Source organism: Myxine glutinosa, chromosome 11 (genome assembly GCF_964187855.1).
Source record: "Myxine glutinosa chromosome 11, kmMyxGlut1.1, whole genome shotgun sequence".
Taxonomy (NCBI): Eukaryota; Metazoa; Chordata; class Myxini; order Myxiniformes; family Myxinidae; genus Myxine; species Myxine glutinosa.
This window is the reverse complement of record NC_136271.1, coordinates 19,210,597-19,228,645: the sequence shown is the minus strand read 5'-3', so window position 1 is coordinate 19,228,645 and position 18,049 is coordinate 19,210,597. Positions and strand designations below refer to the sequence as shown.

The window sequence follows — 18,049 nt, the reverse complement described above, 5'->3', positions numbered from 1 at the left end:
CCGCAATCTGCAACCTGGAGAAGTCTTCACTAGCTAACATTTAGATTTCTTTATATTTGTCATGTGATATTTTCTACCCAACAGACATAGTATTCACCACCCATTCACCAAACTACCTAATTATCACCGCTTGTACTTATTTGTAGACGTAGTCTTGGCTCGTAGAAGAGCTAGTACTAGTACACTGAACAGATCAGGACATAACAGACAAAAACAGGATGCAACATGCATGGATTGGGGTGGACAAGATGGACGCAGATGATGCAAGGGATGGACAAGATGAAAAAAAGAACCTCCTATAGAGGCCATTTTTCCCCCGCAGAGCAGGGGTTGGCCTTTTTCGGGCACCGTGGTCCCCTTTTTTTGAAGCAATGTTTTATGGCCGGATGCCCTTCCTGCCGCCAACCCTGTTGGTCGCCTCTTGCAACACACAGGGAATTACCAGTGAACTGGTACTCAATTTGCCGACCTCGGAAGGATGACAGGCTGAGTCAACCCCCCTGGTGTTAATTCAACGATCGACCGGGATTCGAACCCAGGATCCTAGGATCCCAAGCCGGCACCCGAACCGCTAAGCCAACACCGGGCTGGACAAGATGGATACAGAAAAAAAACTCCAAGGAGGGGAAATTGGAAGGAGAAGGGATTTGGTTGGGGTTAACGAGGGTAGAAAAGATTCTACTTTTGGATTGGGGACGATCTGAGATGGTGGTGTTCAGCTGTCCTGAAGACCTGGAGGGAAGAATGAGATTGAAGAGAATGTGGGATTTAGTTCTGCAGATGGGGAAAAAGAGGAACAAATGAGTGTAGGTGAACAGTGTTTCTGGATTTAGGTAATTTCGCCAGAATTGGATTGACGGTGGACCATTTGTAGTCCTTCTGCAGGTTTTTCCCTTTCTGATTGCTTGCGTGACATTTAGTCCCAGTGTATGATATCAACACATGACTGTACTCTGAATCGTTTCATTTTTACAAATTAGATGTGATTCTATCATTTGCATTTTGTAGAGTTTTTCTTCCATTTCCATAATCATTTTCAATATTGTAAATAAAGAAATAAATAATATATGTGTATGTATGTATGTATCTATCTATAATTCCAGTAATCTCTGTGTGTGTGTGTGTCTGTGTGTCTGTGTGTCTGTGTGTTTGTTTGTCTGTGACCGCTGTTTCTCGACAACCACGGGTCCGATATACTTGAAACTTGCCAGGTATATTGCTGGGGACCCGAGGATGTGCCTTTTCAAGGTTTCATATTAATCGGAGAAGTAGTTACCGAGCTATGGCGATTTCTTTACCAAACTCCGCAAGCCGTTCGCTTTGGACCAAACCATTTCATGTAAATAGAGGGGGGGGGGATTGTCACCGTACTCGCAAGCCGTTCGCTTTGGCTTTGCGAATGGACCAAACCATTTCATGTAAATAGAGGGGGGGGGATATAATTTTAGATATATATATAGTACGGGCATGCCCTAGTATTTTAAAACCACTAACCTTAATCTTACTTTCAAGATGAGAGAGTAAAGTTGGTGTGAATAAGGTCAAACAATCTGCTCTTGATTAGTGTCAAACAGTTCAAACTTGGACTCACTGGTAAAGAGCAAATTATCCCAGTTTTGGTCATCACACTTTCATTTCTGCTGCCAATTTCGGCCAAATAGGTAACACAGAACAGGTAACATTGTGCGTTACCTATTCTATGACCCTCAGAGAAACCACGCGAGGCCTGCTTCAGTCCTGGTCACGTGGCTAACGGTTCCCGACTCGGCTCTGACCTCAAGCTCGGCTCTACAGTGACGTACTCGTGCCAGCCCGGCTACATACTCCAGGGATATTCGACCATGGTCTGTGTCTTGGGCGACGGTGACCGTCCCTCCTGGAACCGACCACTACCAACTTGTGTAGGTAAGGATCTGCTTACGGAGAGCCTTCTGGTCATTGTCCTTGCACAATCCTGGCTTATGTCACCACAGCATAACAATATCTCGAGTGGTGGGGAGTAATTATAGTTGAATATTATGTTGCAGAGACATTCACACACCTGCTGCACAACCACCTGCTGTTGACTTCATTCCAAGGGCCTCGGAGTACAGCAATAATGTGGTTTTTTGCTGTGCTTTTTGTCCACTTTGCATTTGCTGATACATTATTTCTTGAAAAGAATGCGACATGAATGATGTACAACTTTGGAGAATTTTCCCATTCACATCCCCTTGTTCCACATCCTCTAATGACAGAGAATACGTATTAATATTGTTTGTCACCAAATAATTGCAAATAAAAAAATTATGAACCATTACAAAGGAGAGCGGCACCCAGTAGAGAGCATACCTCCGCCTGGTTGGCCATATCACTCACTCAATGGTGAAGAATCACTGAAAAATTATACCAGCTCTTCACCAAAATTGAATCGATTCTTCCTTGTCACACACACAATCTGTCCAACAGGTTTCGTCCAAATCCGTCCATAACTTTTTGAGATATCCCGCTATGTATTGTCTTTGGCCCTATCTCCCAATGGTGAAGAATCACTTAAACAATTAAATAATTCTGATATCCGAATCCATATTCAGATCTTCATCAAAATTTAATAGATTCTTCCTTGTCACACACACAACCTGTCCAACAAGTTTCGTCCAAATCCATTTATAACCTTTTGGGATATCCTGCTATGTACCGTTTTTGGCCCTATCTCCCAATGGTGAAGAATCATTGAAAATTTCTAGTAGCCGGATCCGAATCCGGATCTTCACCAAACTCTAATCATTTCGTCCTTGCCACATACGCTACATCTCTGCCAGATTTCGTCCGAATCCGTCCACAACTTTTTGAGATATCTTGTTCACAAACAAACGGACAAACGGACAGACAGGGGTGAAAACATAACCTCCATCCACCTTTGGTGACGGAGGTAATAAATGGTTTGGTGTTCAGAGCTTGATGAAACAGCATAGTGAAGGTTTTATTGTAGCAAAGTGTTGGCAAAAGATATACAAGCAGGTAACCCGGTCCGACCGGGCTGTTGTAATTGGGGATTGGTTCCCAATAGAGTGGAATATTTTTTGGAGTTTACCGGACATGTTTTCTTGCAGCATAACAGCAGGGATCTGTGGAAATTCTGCATGATGTGGACTATGACTCCAGGTCCTCAACCCTCTTTCTTCTTCATGTCTTCGAAAACACTTCACCCCTCACCCCCTTCACAGGCCCAAGTCCTCAACCCCAAGTCTTCCAACCCCCTCATCATCCCAACTCCCCTTACCCCCTTTGCCAGCTCTCTGTTCTCTCTTTGCACCCCCCCTCCCTCCCTCCCTCCCTATTCTACCCCCCCCTCCCTATTCCACCCCCCCTCCCTCCCTATTCCACCCCCCCTCCCTCCCTATTCCACCCCCCTCCCTCCCTATTCCACCCCTCTCCCTCCCTATTCCACCCCTCCCCCTCCCTATTCCACCCCTCCCCCTCCCTATTCCACCCCTCCCCCTCCCTATTCCACCCCTCCCCCTCCCTATTCCACCCCAGCTCTCCATCCTCCATCCCCCCTTTCTTCTTCAAGTCCTCAACAACCTGCCCTACCCCTTCCCTCCCCCCAACCCCAAGTCCGCATATTAGTCACAAACTTTTAAGGCTGCTAAGGTTTCTTGGTGAAGTAAATGGATTGAAAGGTAATTACACATTGTATGGAATTGACTGAATAGTTTGTGGTTATATTGGTTGTTTTTTTTTTTGCTTTCGGTTTCCCAACCAGTGACTCTGAGCCTATACACCATTCATTTGTGTAACAAAAATGTACATAAATCGAATTTGCGTGAAAGTCGATATTTGGAGACCTCCACGAGCCCTGTACAAGAACTCTTAAATAAGGTATTATACGTGCCGTGGCTATGGCGTTTACCCCATTCAGACACAATTGCCCAACCTGCATATATGTCCATTTTGTGTATGTTTTGCTGTTGAGTGGTGTATGTTGTAATTGACTAGGTGGTTGGTTGCTTCAGTGTATATTTTTGATGCCGTGGATTCTGGGAGCAGAAGCTTTTATTTGTTGTAGTTTGTGTTCTCGCTGACTTGGGGTGTTGGTGGTACATATGCACCCAATGTAGTTGCTGCATGTAGAGGCATACGTTCACGTGGACCATTACTGTTTGCAATGTGTATCAATCACTTGAAAATGGGGTTCAGAGTAGATTTTAAAAAATTGTCTGGTTATACAGAGCTTAGGGGTGAAGTAGATAGCGAAGAGAGGAGAGGGTGATGATTAGATTCAGGAAAGTGCAGAGGGATGTTCTCATTTCATGAGCAAAATTATTTTCAGGTTCAATTCAATATGAGGAACTGTGTGGTGTCGAGTATTATCAAGAATAATGGAAAGAATTAGATTGCATAATATAGAAGTTAAGGTTGGATTATGTGACATAGGATAAGGATCTGGGGGTGGTAATATATATGGGGATTAAACAGGCAGCACATTGCCAGGCAGCTATAGGTAAAGGTAATGAGGTTTTAGGTTTTGTTCACAAAGGGATAGTTTATTGATCAAAAGAGGTCGTGTTAACACTGCACAGGGATTGTGAGGCCTAACTTAGTTTATTATGTACAGTCTTGTTCACCATGTCTGATCAGAAGGAGCTGCCATAGAAGGTTTGGCATCGGCATGATTGGTCAAGTACCCTATGCTTGTGTCTGGTTTCCTTGTGTGTAACAGCAATGCTGTTTTAATTTTTTCATTTCGAATTTCTAGTTCTGGTGTTGGTCTCTCTCTTTCCCTCTCGCTCTCACTCTCGCGCTCGCTCTCTCTCTCTCTCTCTCTCTCTCTCTCTCTCTCTCTCGCCCCCTGCAGGCCGTTTGTGGTGGGCGTGGCGTCATGGCGGCTGTGAGCAACTGCTCTGTGTTGTAGTGAGTTCTTTGTGAGTTTTCCTCCTCTCCTGCCCTCCCCTGCCCCCCCTCCCTCTCCTTCCTATCCTGTGTACTTTGGCATTTTGTTTTCATCCGTTCTACACCTTTGTCTTCGAGAGAGAGAGGATTGAGAGCGGGCCCATTTTGGGTGCGGCCTACTGGCTTTGACGGCGTTTTGTAAGCCATTTTTGTGCTTATAATGCACGTTTATTACTTACTTTAGTTCGATTATTTAGGTTTGATACCTTCTTGTCCGGTTCGGACAAGTGGGGGGTGTTGAATTCGCTGGTATGGCGAATGCACGCTCTTGGTTAGAGGCGTTCGATAGCCTAACGAGGAAGCATGCATTTGTGTGTGTTCCACCAGAAGGAGTCCTCACTGAGGATGTGGTACTCGCAGTGGGGAAAATAATCGGGTGCAAGCATGTCCGAGCTGCCTCACGAATGAATCAAAAAGTTGTTATTTTCCTGTCCGAAGAAAACTTTGTTCACGACGTCGTGAGTGCAGGTTTAACCACAGAAGGTGGTGTTTTTATGTTAGCGTCCCCCATGGATACTCCAGCGATGAAAATCGTTGTATCAAACGTACCACCATTTATATCAAACGACAAACTAATGTCAGTCCTTTCTCGTTATGGAACAGCTGTGTCGAGAATGTCCATGATCCCTCTGAAGAGCCGAGACGAGAGGATAAAACACGTTATGAGTTTCCGTCGCCAAGTTTACATGGTACTTCCCGATCGTGGTGATGATACAGGGTTAAATATTTCATTTAAAGTAAAATCTGACGATCGGGAGTATCAAATGTACGCCTCGTCAGCCTCACTAACGTGCTTTCACTGTGGAGCCTTTGGTCACGTTAAACGTTTTTGTCCCAAGGTTTCGTGTTCAAAGTGTGGGGAAAATGGCCACGCATACACCGATTGTAAAAATGATAATACTCGTGTTCCTATTCACCCGACTGGAGTTAATCCTGTGAGTTTACCGGTTCCTGCTGTTCCCTCATGCAGTGAGACGAACAATAGCAGCATCGATGTGCATATCCCGAGTCTAGAAAACGATCGCACTTCACTTCCTGTCACAGAAACCGAAGCGACCCCAACTCGCACAACCTTTGCTGCGATTCCCTCATGTAGTGAAGGAATGGAGGAGGACCCTATTATTGGTTCTAAAAAACGAAGGGCGTCGGTTGATAATTTTTCTACCAGTAATCCAAAAAAGGTGGTTTTGGAGAAGGCCAGTGTAGCTGAACACACACCTCAATGTGTTCCTCATGCTTCCATCGGGTTTGAAAAAAAGGATGGTGAATCGGGTGCTGCAATTGAGGATAATATGTCTGAAAGTTTGTGTACAAACTCTGTGGACGCAAATTGCTATATGGGTGAAATAAGTTGCAATGCTGAATACGTTGATAAAGCCTCGAACGAACCATTACGATCATTGACATCAGTCACTGTGAACGAGCAGACAGTGACTGACTCATCCCTCTACAGTGCTGCTCTACCGATGCGGATTCAAAACTGTGTTACCGAGTCGCTCATCGATTCGGTAGATTGTGCTCCACAAGAGGATGAAACCGAGGCTTCAACTTCTAACGAGCACAAATATCACCATGGCATTGTGGATTGCACAGTGGAGCTCTCCAGCGAATCCCCAGAGATACTGACAATTCCCATAGTGACCACGGAGGCCGACATCCTCGATCCTGGAGGGACCTTGTCAGACTTGTCGGAATCTGATGAGGATGAGGAGGTGCCCGAGTTGTCTCAGTCTCAGTTGAGTCAGCCAATGATATCTCCTCAACTCGTACTCTCCTTTCTGAATGAAACCTACAGACAGCGAAATGTAGTTATCAGGGATACATTTCCTGATTTAGGTTCATTTATTCAATCAGCAAAGGAAATAACAAGAAAGGGCAAAGAATTTCCACTAACAAGGTCACAATTTCACCGACTCAGGAAATTTATTACAAAAGCCAGTCTTGAGATTTCACAACACCCAATCAAACCTTTTGATAAGGAATGAAGCAAATTACCTTTGGCACCTTGAACATTAAAGTTGGAGGTGCAAACCCAAACCGCCAAGCTCAAGTGCAAAGTTTGTTTCGGCGCAAAAATGTCGATGTACTTTTACTGCAGGAAACGCACATCACCCAAAACGTAGAATATGATTGGTGTCGCGTTTTTGGGGGACAGTGCTTTTTTAGCAACCTGTCTGCCTTTTCGGCAGGTGTTGCTTTCGTACTTCGACCAGGGCTAGTACCTGAGTCAATCCTCTTCCAGGAGATCATTAAAGGCCGATTCAGCTCTCTTGAACTGGAGGTTAATAATTTCCATTTCACATTATTCAATGTGTACGCACCAAGTGAGAGCACAGAACGGAAAGCTTTCTTTGCATCTGTGATTAATCACCTGCAGACAGTTGATCTAAACCAATGTGTGTGTATCGGGGGTGATTTCAACTGTACCTTTGAACCTGTAATGGACAGGAACTCGGCAGAACCTCATCCCGAATCATGTATTGATTTATCCCTTTTCCTTTCTCGGGTTGGTTTGCTAGATGTATGGAGGGTACTTTTCCCCAATGAACCTCAGTTCACCTGGAGCCGCATCACCAGAGGAAGAGTGTCCTTTGCGAGACTCGACCGATGGTATATAAACTCACCTTTTAGAAACGCTATAGTCTCTCCAGATTATTTTCCGTCAATATTCTCAGACCATCATTTAGTAACCATGGGGTTTCTTTTTCCTCAGTCAATAAATAAAAGTGCATACTGGAAATTTAATATCAGTCTTCTAGAAGATGGTCTATTTAAAGAAGCCTTCCAAGTTTTCTGGGCTAATCAAATCCAAAGAAAGCCCTCTTTTTCTTCAGTTAAGCTTTGGTGGGACAATACGAAAGCCCAGATTCGGGTGTTTTGTCAACAGTTTAGAGCAAACATTACAAATGTTAAGAATATAACAATGACTTGTTTGGAAGCTGACATTGTACAGCTCGAAGGTAAACTTGCTAAAAATAATAATGCAAGAAACTTCCAGTTATTACTAGAAAAGAAGACTCAGCTGAGAGAGTTAATCCAGGAGAAAGCAGCAGGGTTGTTGCTCAGACTAAGGGTTAAGAACTTAAAGGTTTTAGATACCCCTAGTAAAGCTTTTTTTCGTCTGGACTCTGTCAGTAAAGCACCCAAGAACATTTTTTCTGTAATTAATCCTGGCGGAGCTGTCGTTGTAAATCCCAGAGACAGACGGTTATGTGTTCAAGACTTCTTTTCCAAACTGTTTTCAAAACAGGTTGTTTGTGATGAAACAATGAGACTTTTAACCTCTCACCTATCCTCGTTAACCGAGTCCCAGCGGCTGGATATGGACTCGCCAATTACGCTCGAGGAGTTAACGCAAGCCCTGGCTGGAATGGACTCGGGAAGAGCCCCTGGAATCGATGGTCTGCCGGCTGAATTTTATGTGGAATTTTGGGAACTATTAGGTCCAGAATTGATGCATGTTCTTGAATCATCACTGACTCATGGAGAATTGCCTTTAAGTTTGAGAAGAGCGGTGATGTCCCTTCTTCCAAAGGCTGGTGATTTGCGACAAATGAAGAATTGGAGACCTGTTTCTCTACTATGCACTGATTATAAAATCCTTTCAAAAGTTCTGGCGAATCGAGCTAAAAGGGTAATTTGCGATTTGGTTCACCCTGATCAGAGTTATTGTATTCCAGGTAGATCTATGTATGATAACATATTTTTCATTAGAGATCTCATAGATGGCAACTGTGTGCAGAATGACTTTGGTATAATTTTTCTTGATTTAGAAAAGGCTTTTGATAGCATCGATCATGTCTTTTTGAATCATGTGCTTGAAGCCTGTGGATTTGGAGATAATTTCAGAACTTATATTGCTTTATTGTACAACAATATATTCAGTTTAGTTAAGGTGAACAATGAGCTTTGTTCTCCCATACAGGTTCAAAGGGGGGTAAGGCAAGGTTGCCCTGTCTCCGGCTTACTGTTCACCCTTGTAATGGAATCACTTCTCGTGTTACTAAGGAATAACGTTTCTGGAATGAGTATATCTCCTGATCATCCTCCAGTTGTCGTATCGGCGTATGCTGATGATGTTGCAATCATTGTTAAAAACAATAACGACATTGCAGCTCTGGCTAAGTGCCTACATTTGTTTGGTTTAGCTTCCTCGTTGAAGTGCAACTGGGAAAAGAGCAAAGCGCTATGGGTTCCCTCTGTCAGGGACAGTGCATCTAGAATGGCGCAAGACCCGCCAATACACCTTCCTGCAAGTTTAAAGTGGGTGGATGGAGGTGTTCGCTATCTTGGAGTGTTCCTTGGATCCCCACAGTACGGCCAGAAAAACTGGGAAGGTGTCGCTGAACGCGTAAAAAAGAGATTGAGTAGATGGAGGAGAGCCCTGCCTCACCTTTCGTATAAGGGCCGAGTTTTGGTAGTCAAGAACCTCGTCGCCTCCTTCTTGTGGCACAGATTCATCTGCCTGCAACCACCAGAAGGCTTGGTGAAGGAAGTGCAAAGGCAACTGTTGGAGTTCTTTTGGGGAGGGCATCACTGGTTACGGCCAAACGTTGTATGCCGTCCATTGGCCGAGGGTGGCCAGAGTATGGTCGACATCAGGAGCCGCATAATGGCCTTTCGGCTATGCACTGTGCAAAAACTTTTGGTGAAAGAACAATTACCAAACCATGTTTTGGCCACCCACATTTTGCGGCAAGCTGGCGGGCTGGGATATGGCCGCGAATGTTTCTTGGTCCTGCTTCAACAAGTTGACACATCTCCTCTTCCTGTTTTTTATCAGAGTGTGTTGAATGCTTGGCAGAACCTCACAGTGTGCCGTCAAGAAGACAACTACGACATCCATATGTTTGCACAAGAGCCTTTGTTCTGCAATCGGCCTTTCCCAAACATACCCAAAAGTAGGGACCTCTGCCAGCATTTCATAATTGCCGGCATCACAAAAGTATGGCACCTCCGGCAAGTTTCAGGTTGCGGGTGGAAATCAGCTCGAGAAGTAGCCGAGCTAGCAGGAATTCGGTCCGAAAGAGTGACTGCAAAAGTGTTGAGAGAGGTGATACGAATAGGGGTACGGCTGAGAGTATGCTGGTCCCACGAGCTCGAACCATTGCACGATGAGTGGGTTTTTCCTGGGTTACTGGTGCACTTCAAGTTGGAAGACTTACCCCCGGTTAGCATGGGGATAAGCCCCTTTCAAGAGACTAGCAGTAAAGAGCTATACAAGTCATGTGTCAGGTTACTGCTGGGGGATACGCCGCTAAATGGAGTAATCCGGTGGAAGAGACTGTTGCCTGTGGGACCCCCCTCTGAACCTGTATGGAACTCCATGTATAGCAAGCTCATAAGTAAAAGATCTGGTGATCTCCAATGGAGACTGATCCACTGGATAGTCCCCTCCAATAAGTTAATCAACCATTTCTCTCCTACATCCACATGTTGCCCATTCTGCATATGTACGGAGGATGTGTTCCACGCCTTCATTAATTGTGTAGATTGGTTCCTTTGTTTCGGTGGTTTAATCTTGTGGCACACAGAATGAAGGTTGTTTTCTCGTTGCGTTCTTTTATTTTCGGCTTTAATGCCAAGTCAAGCAAGGAAAATATGTTAATGAGGTTTCTTGTCGCAACAGCCAAGCTGGCAATATATCTCTCAAGAAGGGAGAAATTGAACGGTAAACCTGCCGGGGAATGCAATGTAATGTTGTTTTTCAATGCCCTCGTGTCAGCAAGACTTAAACTAGAGTTTTGTTTCTATAAGGATGCAAACAATCTTGATGAATTCACCAATACTTGGTGTCATGAAGGGTTGTGTGAGGTTCGTGAGAACCAACTGGTAATATTTTTGTAGGTTGTATAAAGTTAATGGTTTATTTTGGCAAATTGTGTGCCATGATACTTCTGTAACCTTTTCGTTTCATTGCTTTTGCATGTATTTATGATTGGTGTAAAGATATAAATACATTTTTTTTGTATTATTTTGATAATAAAAGGACTTCAAAAGTCAAAAGTCTCTCTCTCACTCTCTCTCTCTCTGTCTCTCTCTCTCTCTCTCTCTCTCTCTCTCTCTCTCTCTCTCTCTCTCTCTGTCGCCACCTGTCGGCTGTCGGTGCACTGGGTGCGGTGTCATGGCGTCTGCTCGTGTTTTGGCCTTGTAGCTCCGTGCTCGTGGTTTGTATCTTTACCCTCCCCTTACCTCTTCTCACCTTTGTGCCGTCTTTTGTGTATCATCGTTCCACATTATCATCCCTTCCCCCCTCTTGAGAGTGAGAGAGTGAGGGAGCACACGTGGTGAGACCGGTAAAGGTTCCCACTTAGGGCGGTTCCCTCTTCGGTTTTTTTCGCTTCGTGTTACAAATCATAATACTTTCTTCCGTTTCTTTTTTCGTAAATATTTTTATTTTTCGTTTGTTTACTGGAGCTTTTTGGCTTCATTAACCCTTTATACATTTATCCTTTGTTTAAACGTGGAAACGATGGCGGATAGCTCTCGTTACACGTCTCTTGAAGCGCTAACCCCGAAGCGTGGGTTGGTTTGTTCACCTCCATCGGGAATCGATGTGGAGGCCATTATCCTTGCCGTCGGAGAGATAATCGGTTGAGATAATGTAAAAGCGGCTTCTCGCATGAATAAACGTGTGGTAATCTTTGTTTCCACAGTGCCCATGGTTGCTCGAATAGTCGAGCACGGGCTCTTCTTTGCTCCCGACGTGTTTGTTCAGGTTTGTCCACTCGACACGCCGGCAGTTCGGGTTTCTCTCTCTAACGCTCCTCCATTCCTTAAGAACAAAGACCTGGTTACTGAACTAAACAAACTTGGTTCTGTCGTCTCTTCAGTTACTATGGTTCCTGTACGAGGGAAAAATAACCGTTTAAAACACGTCATGTCCTTTCGTCGTTTCGTTTATATGATTTTACCGCGTGGTGTAACCTCTTTAAATGTGGTATTGCCCTTCAAGGTCGAAGGTCACACTTATCGGGTCTTTGTCTCCACAGAGTCTCTAGTCTGTTTTGAGTGTGGTCAATATGGTCATTTAAAGGACTCGTGCCCGAAAAGGTCCACAGATAGAGTCACTAGCCTGAATGGTGATGAACAGCAAGGCTCTACTGAGATCGTTGTCGATGATGTAAACAATATGGGTGGTGCTGATGCAAGCCCCATTGTAGACAAACAGAGAACCAGGAAAAGAACCCTCCCACCTTCTAGCGACCTCAACGAGCCTGAAAATAAGGTCTTGGCCGGTCCTCCAACCTTCGCTCAAGTGGTTAGTGAAGGTTATGGTGGAACACGACCTCCTCCTCAGCAGTTTCCTCCAGTTGAGGAAATTCCTCAACCTCCCCTGCCTTCAGAATACTCTGAGGGTTATGTGATAAATGCTGAAAATGTATGTGTTGGCCAGACAGCACCTGAGTCTCTCCAGTGTTCTGAGGGTAAACCTCCATGTGAGGTTGAGCCTCCATGTGTGTCCCCTGCTGAAGCTTGTATTGATTGTGCCACCCCTCCCTCTGTGGGGAGTGGGTTGGAACTAGCGATCTGTCTGTGGAATCCTCCATTGAGGCAGCTGAGCCTTGCCAAGCTCATGGTCAGCAGGGTGATAGTGCTGAAGTCTCAGATTGTCACGTTGATGAGCCCGTTGATGAGCCCGTTGCTTCGGCAATGGACTCTCAATGCAATGGTTGTGACTCTGATGGGGGTTCTTCCGTTGCCTCACTGAGTGATGGTGAGGCCGACTTCTCATCGGAGCATGTCTCTGGAGACTCTGTCACTCCTGCTGAAATCGTGGATTTCCTACAAAAAACTTACCGTAAAAGGCACGTGAAAATTTGCGATTTCTTCGTTGACACTCACGCCTTCATTATTGGGGCTCAGGAAGTTGTACAACAATCTGCGGCCCTTCATATTTCTGATCAGTCCGTGAAAAGACTGAAGAGGTACCTTGTCACAGCAAGGAAAGAATTAAACCTGTAATCGCTGTGTTGCTGCCTATGTTTTTATGAACATAGGAAGCTTGAACATTAATGGTGGGCGCAGTCAGCTGCGTAGGTCCCAGACTGTGCAATTAGCCAGGAGGGAAAAGATTGATGTACTCTTATTGCAAGAAACTCGTGCCACTTCAGACTGCATGGCTGATTGGCAGCAACAGCTGATTGGCAGCAACAGCTGATTGGCACTTGGTTTTTTTGTAATACAGATTCTGTGAGTGCGGGTATTGCTTTTTTTATCAGTACACGTTTGTCTGTCTCCCCCCCTATCTTTAAGGAAATTGTACCAGGCTCCCCCCCCCCCCCCCCCTCCCCAGAATTTCCATGTTTTAAACGTTTCCCAGTGTGTGTACCCTGGTCAGAATAGGTACACCGTATCCCTGCGTGTCGTAAGAGACGACTAAGAGGGTTGGCGTCAGGAAGGGCATCCGGCCATAACAACATTGCCTCAAAAAGAGAACCATGACAATTACAAGTACATATGGGCAGGGTGCAGCCCGAAGTGGAGATCGGTTTCTGAGGTTTGGGACATGGAATGTAGGGACAATGATAGGGAGATCAGGAGAAGTGGTGGAAGTATTGGTCAGAAGAAGAGTGGACATATGTTGTGTGCAGGAGACGAGATGGAAGGGAAGTGGTGTGAGAATGGTGAAGGGTAGGCAGGGACAGAAATACAAGTTTGTGTGGCAAGGGTGCCTGGAGGGCGTGAATGGTGTTGGTGTCCTGTTTTCTGAGGAGTTTGTAGACAGTGTGGTGAGTGTGACTAGAGTGAGTGATAGGTTGATGATGGTGAAAATGATGATTGGAAAGCTCTTGGTGAACGTCATCTTGGGATATGCTCCGCAGGTTGGTCGGAGCGATGAAGAGAAGGACAAGTTCTGGTGTGCGATAGAGAAGCTGATGGAAAACGTGAAAGATGAGGAAGTTGTTGTGGTAGGAGGAGACCTGAATGGACATGTGGGAAGGAGTATGGATGGTTTTGAGGGAGTTCATGGGGGTTACGGATATGGTGTGAGAAATGGAGAAGGTGAAAGGATTTTGGAGTTAGCTGATTTGTTGATTTGTAATACTCAGTTCCAGAAAGAGGATAATAAGCTTGTTACATACACGTCAGGTGGGTCGACGACAACCGTTGACTACCTGATGGTGCATAGGCGAGATAGGGTGCAACTCCGGGACACAAAGGTGATCCCGGGGGAGGAGGCTGTTTCACAGCACCACTTGGTTGTCTGCGACATAAGGGTGAAAGGTGCGAGGAGAGCTCTGCGGGTGAAGTACCAACCGAGAATGAAGGTGTGGAGGTTGAAAGAGGTGACAGTAAGGGAGGCATTAAAAGAGAGGCTGAGTAGGGTAGAGGATGATGTGGTTGAGCTTGAAAGTGGTTGGATGTCAATGAAAGATAGTCTGTTGGGAGCCGTTGGTGAGGTATGTGGATGGACAAAAGGACCACCGAGGCACTCGGAAACATGGTGGTGGGATGATGAAGTTGGAAAGAGGATTGACGAGAAGAGGAAGAAGTTCAAGGAGTGGCAGAAGGCGAAGGGTACGGGAGCAGAAACAGCAGAGCATGAAAGTTATAAGGCAGCCAGGAAGGCTGCAAAGAAAGAGGTAGCAAAGGCGCAGGAGGCATGAAGGAAAATGTTCGGAGAACGCTTGGATTCGGAAGAGGGTCAGAAAGCAGTATTCAGGATTGCAAAGCAGATAGCGAAAGAGAGGTGTGTTGTGATGGGGGTGAGTTGCTTGAAGGATGAAGTGGGACAAATCGTTGTCGACCCAGATGGAATTAAAGGAAGATGGAAAAGATATATGGAAATGCTGTTGAATACAGAGAATGAATGGGATGGCAACATCGAGAGTAACCCAGTTTTAGGACCGGCAGAGAAGATAACTCAGAAGGAAGTTGAGGAAGCGATAAAAGCAATGAAGAGTGGAAAGGCGGGAGGGCCGACGGGAGTTGTGGGAGATATGTTGAAGGCAGCAGGAAGTTGGGGTGTGAAGAGAATGACAGAGATCTGTAATCTGGTGGTGAAAGAAGGCCGCATTCCAGTGGATTGGGAACTGAGTACCCTCGTCCCTCTATACAAGGGGATAGGTGACCCTCTTGAGTGTGGCTCGTACCGAGCGATAAAGTTATTGGAGCATGGAATGAAGGTATTGGAAAGGGTGCTGGAGAGGAGGATAAGGAAGAAAGTGAAGATCGACGAAATGCAGTTTGGATTTATGCCAGGAAGAGGAATGACAGACGCGCTTTTCATTGTGAGGCAGTTGCAGGAGAAGTACATGGAGAAGAGGAAGAAGTTGTTTCTTGGGTTTGTTGATCTGGAGAAAGCATTCGATAGGGTTCCACGCAAAGTATTGACATGGGCATTGAGGAAGTTAGGAGTGGAGGAATGGTTGCTCAGAGTCGTGATGGCAATGTACAAAAGAGCACGCACAGCTGTAAGGACGAAGGACGGGAACAGTGGTGAGTTTGAGGTGAAGGTGGGAGTGTATCAGGGGTCGGTACTAAGTCCACTACTATTTGTAGCTGTGATGGAGGTGCTGGCTCAGAACGTAAAGGAGGGTTTACCGTGGCTTCACTCTGAAGTTCATTTGATCTTCCATTTGCATTTGTTCTGGAAATGGTTGGGTAAGGCAAATTAGAGATACCATTCAAACAATATGAAATGTGTTCTTGCACAGATATAATTTTGATTCCCTGACTTTGAACTCCTTCCTCCATGATATGTCAATCATAGGAAGCCTTTATCAACCACCTAATTACCTCTGCCCCCAAAGGTGGATGGAGGTTATGCTTTCACCCCTTTCTGTCTGTCCTTTTTTGTCTGTCTGTCTGTCTGTCCGTTTGTGAACAAAATATCTCAAAAAGTTGTGGACGGATTCGGATTAAATTTGCCAGAGATGTAGCGTATGTGACACCGAGGAAATGATTAGATTTTGGTGAAGATCCAGATTCGAATCCGGCTACTAGAATATTTTCAGTGATTCTTCATCATTGGAAGATAGGGACAAAAAGGATACGTATCAGGATATCTCTAAAAGTTATGGATGGATTTGGACGAAACTTGTTGGACACGTGGTGTATATGACAAGGAAGAATCGATTCAATTTTCGTGAAGATTCGGATCCGGATCCAGCTGGTAGATTTTTTAATTGATTCTTCACCATTGAGTGAAATGGCCAACCAGGTGGAGGTATGCTCTCTACTGGGTGCCGTTCTGGTTTCCTTCTGCATTCTATCTGTAAGATATTTTGTCCTTTTAATTGCAGCTTTTAGGTCTCATATTTCACGTCCACTAACAGGTCTGTGTGGGTTCGTTTTTACACTCACGAACTTTCCAACTCAACTGAATGACTTCACAAACTCGTTCAGAATTGGAATATGTCGACCCAGCATACTTATGTGACTGGGTATTAACAATCCAGTTCATGTTTTGGGAAATATTATTGATGATTCCATTGTCCATGATATGCGGCGGCCTTTTCCATGATATGCAGCAGTCTTGTCCATCCTCAGAGATGCAGTGGCCATGTTTGTTGCCTTTTGAAATAATTGGAGGAGGCAAATAATTGGTGAAGCAAATCCTGTTCAAATTTCAAGTCAATCGGATGAAAACTGACAATATTTGAAATTTGGCCGATGATGATCTCAAAAAGGGTGACCGCCATATCAAATGGTCATGCAACATGGAGGTAAATTTTCAATTTCCTCCGTTGAATGGTTTTTTTATGTACACTGTAAATAAAATGCAGACACGTGCATACGTACGTGGACCGATCACTTAATCCTGCTTTTCGCATCGTGAGCGCAGTGTAAATATACACCAAATTGATAAAGGTTCCGTAACGCCTCTCACCTCAACCTAAAAGAGTGTGAGTGTGCAGTAGGGGCATGCACAGTACACGCATACATATTTAAACACATACACATGCACACATTCATGTGCTGTCTATATTCATATGCACACGTATACACATACCCACACTGCTTGCATTTGTCAAAATGAGAGATGGAAAGGTTAAAGGGCCATGAGGGAACCTCATCGTGGGAGATTTCCCTCATGGAATAAATGTTGATGAGTAACAACTCATTCATTCCAAACTACCTCAACGCATTCACTTTAACTCATTCGATCACTTCACTTTTTCAGAATAAGTTCCCTTTCACCTTGTCTGTGTTCACTTTGTTAACCATGTGTGTGTTTCAGGTCAGAGTGACTCAATTCGTATATATAGTCGAACCCCAACATTTGCAGGGGATACATTCCTGGACAACACCGTGAAATGTGGGGGCATTGTTTCAATGTGAAAAGGGGGGATAGGTTCTCGGCGGTTCCTGAATAGCAGAAAATCTGCAAATGTCGAAGAAAATCGCATGAATGTCGACAAAAATCCCGCAAATGTCGAGGAAAATCCGTTGGACACAAGGCAGCGAATGCAAAAGCAGGTCACACATCAGTGAATACACGGAACCAATGAATGTTGGGACCGCAGATGTCGGGGGTCCGCCTGTATGTATGTATGTACAGTCATGGCCAAAAATATTGGCACCCTTGCACTTTTTTCAAACAACTCACAATTTTCTCGAAAAATAGGTTGAAATTGATAAAAATTATTTGGTCTCCACAATTCTTTATTTCACTGTTAATATTACAGAACCTTTGTTTTTGTTTTAGAACTTAATATATCCTTTTAAATCAGAAAATAAAAAGAAATGGCATTGACACAATCATTGCCACCCTCGACTTAATATTTGCTAGCACAGACTTTGGTCAAAATAACTGCAGTCATGCGCTTCCTATAGCCATGAATGAGCTTCCTCCACCTCTCTACTGGTAGTTTGACCCACTCTTCTTCTGCAAACTGCTCCAGTTCTCCCAGATTTGAAGGGTGCCTTCTCCCAACTGCTGTTTTCAGATCTCCCCCCAGGTGTTCAATGAGATTTAGATCTGGGCTCATTGCTGGCCACTTCAGAACAGTCCAGCGTTTTGTCTTGAACCATTCCTGGGTGCTTTTTGAACTGTGTTTGGGGCCATTGTCCTGCTGCAAGACCCATGACCTTCGATGGAGACCCAGCTTTCGGACACTGGGTTGAACATCGCGCTCCAAAATGCCTTGGTAATCTCCTGATTTCATGA

General features: G+C 44.8%; 1 protein-coding gene across 1 annotated transcript in view; it reads left to right on the top strand.

Annotated features, from left to right (window-relative positions):
• The window catches only part of LOC137436088 (CUB and sushi domain-containing protein 3-like), a 1,358,203-nt gene that overhangs the window by 894,503 nt on the left and 445,651 nt on the right, over positions 1-18,049 (top strand). Inside the window, exon 30 of the mRNA XM_078786463.1 lies at positions 1,711-1,905. Coding sequence (XP_078642589.1) covers positions 1,711-1,905 — 195 coding nt within the window. The remainder of the gene's footprint in view (positions 1-1,710; positions 1,906-18,049) is intronic.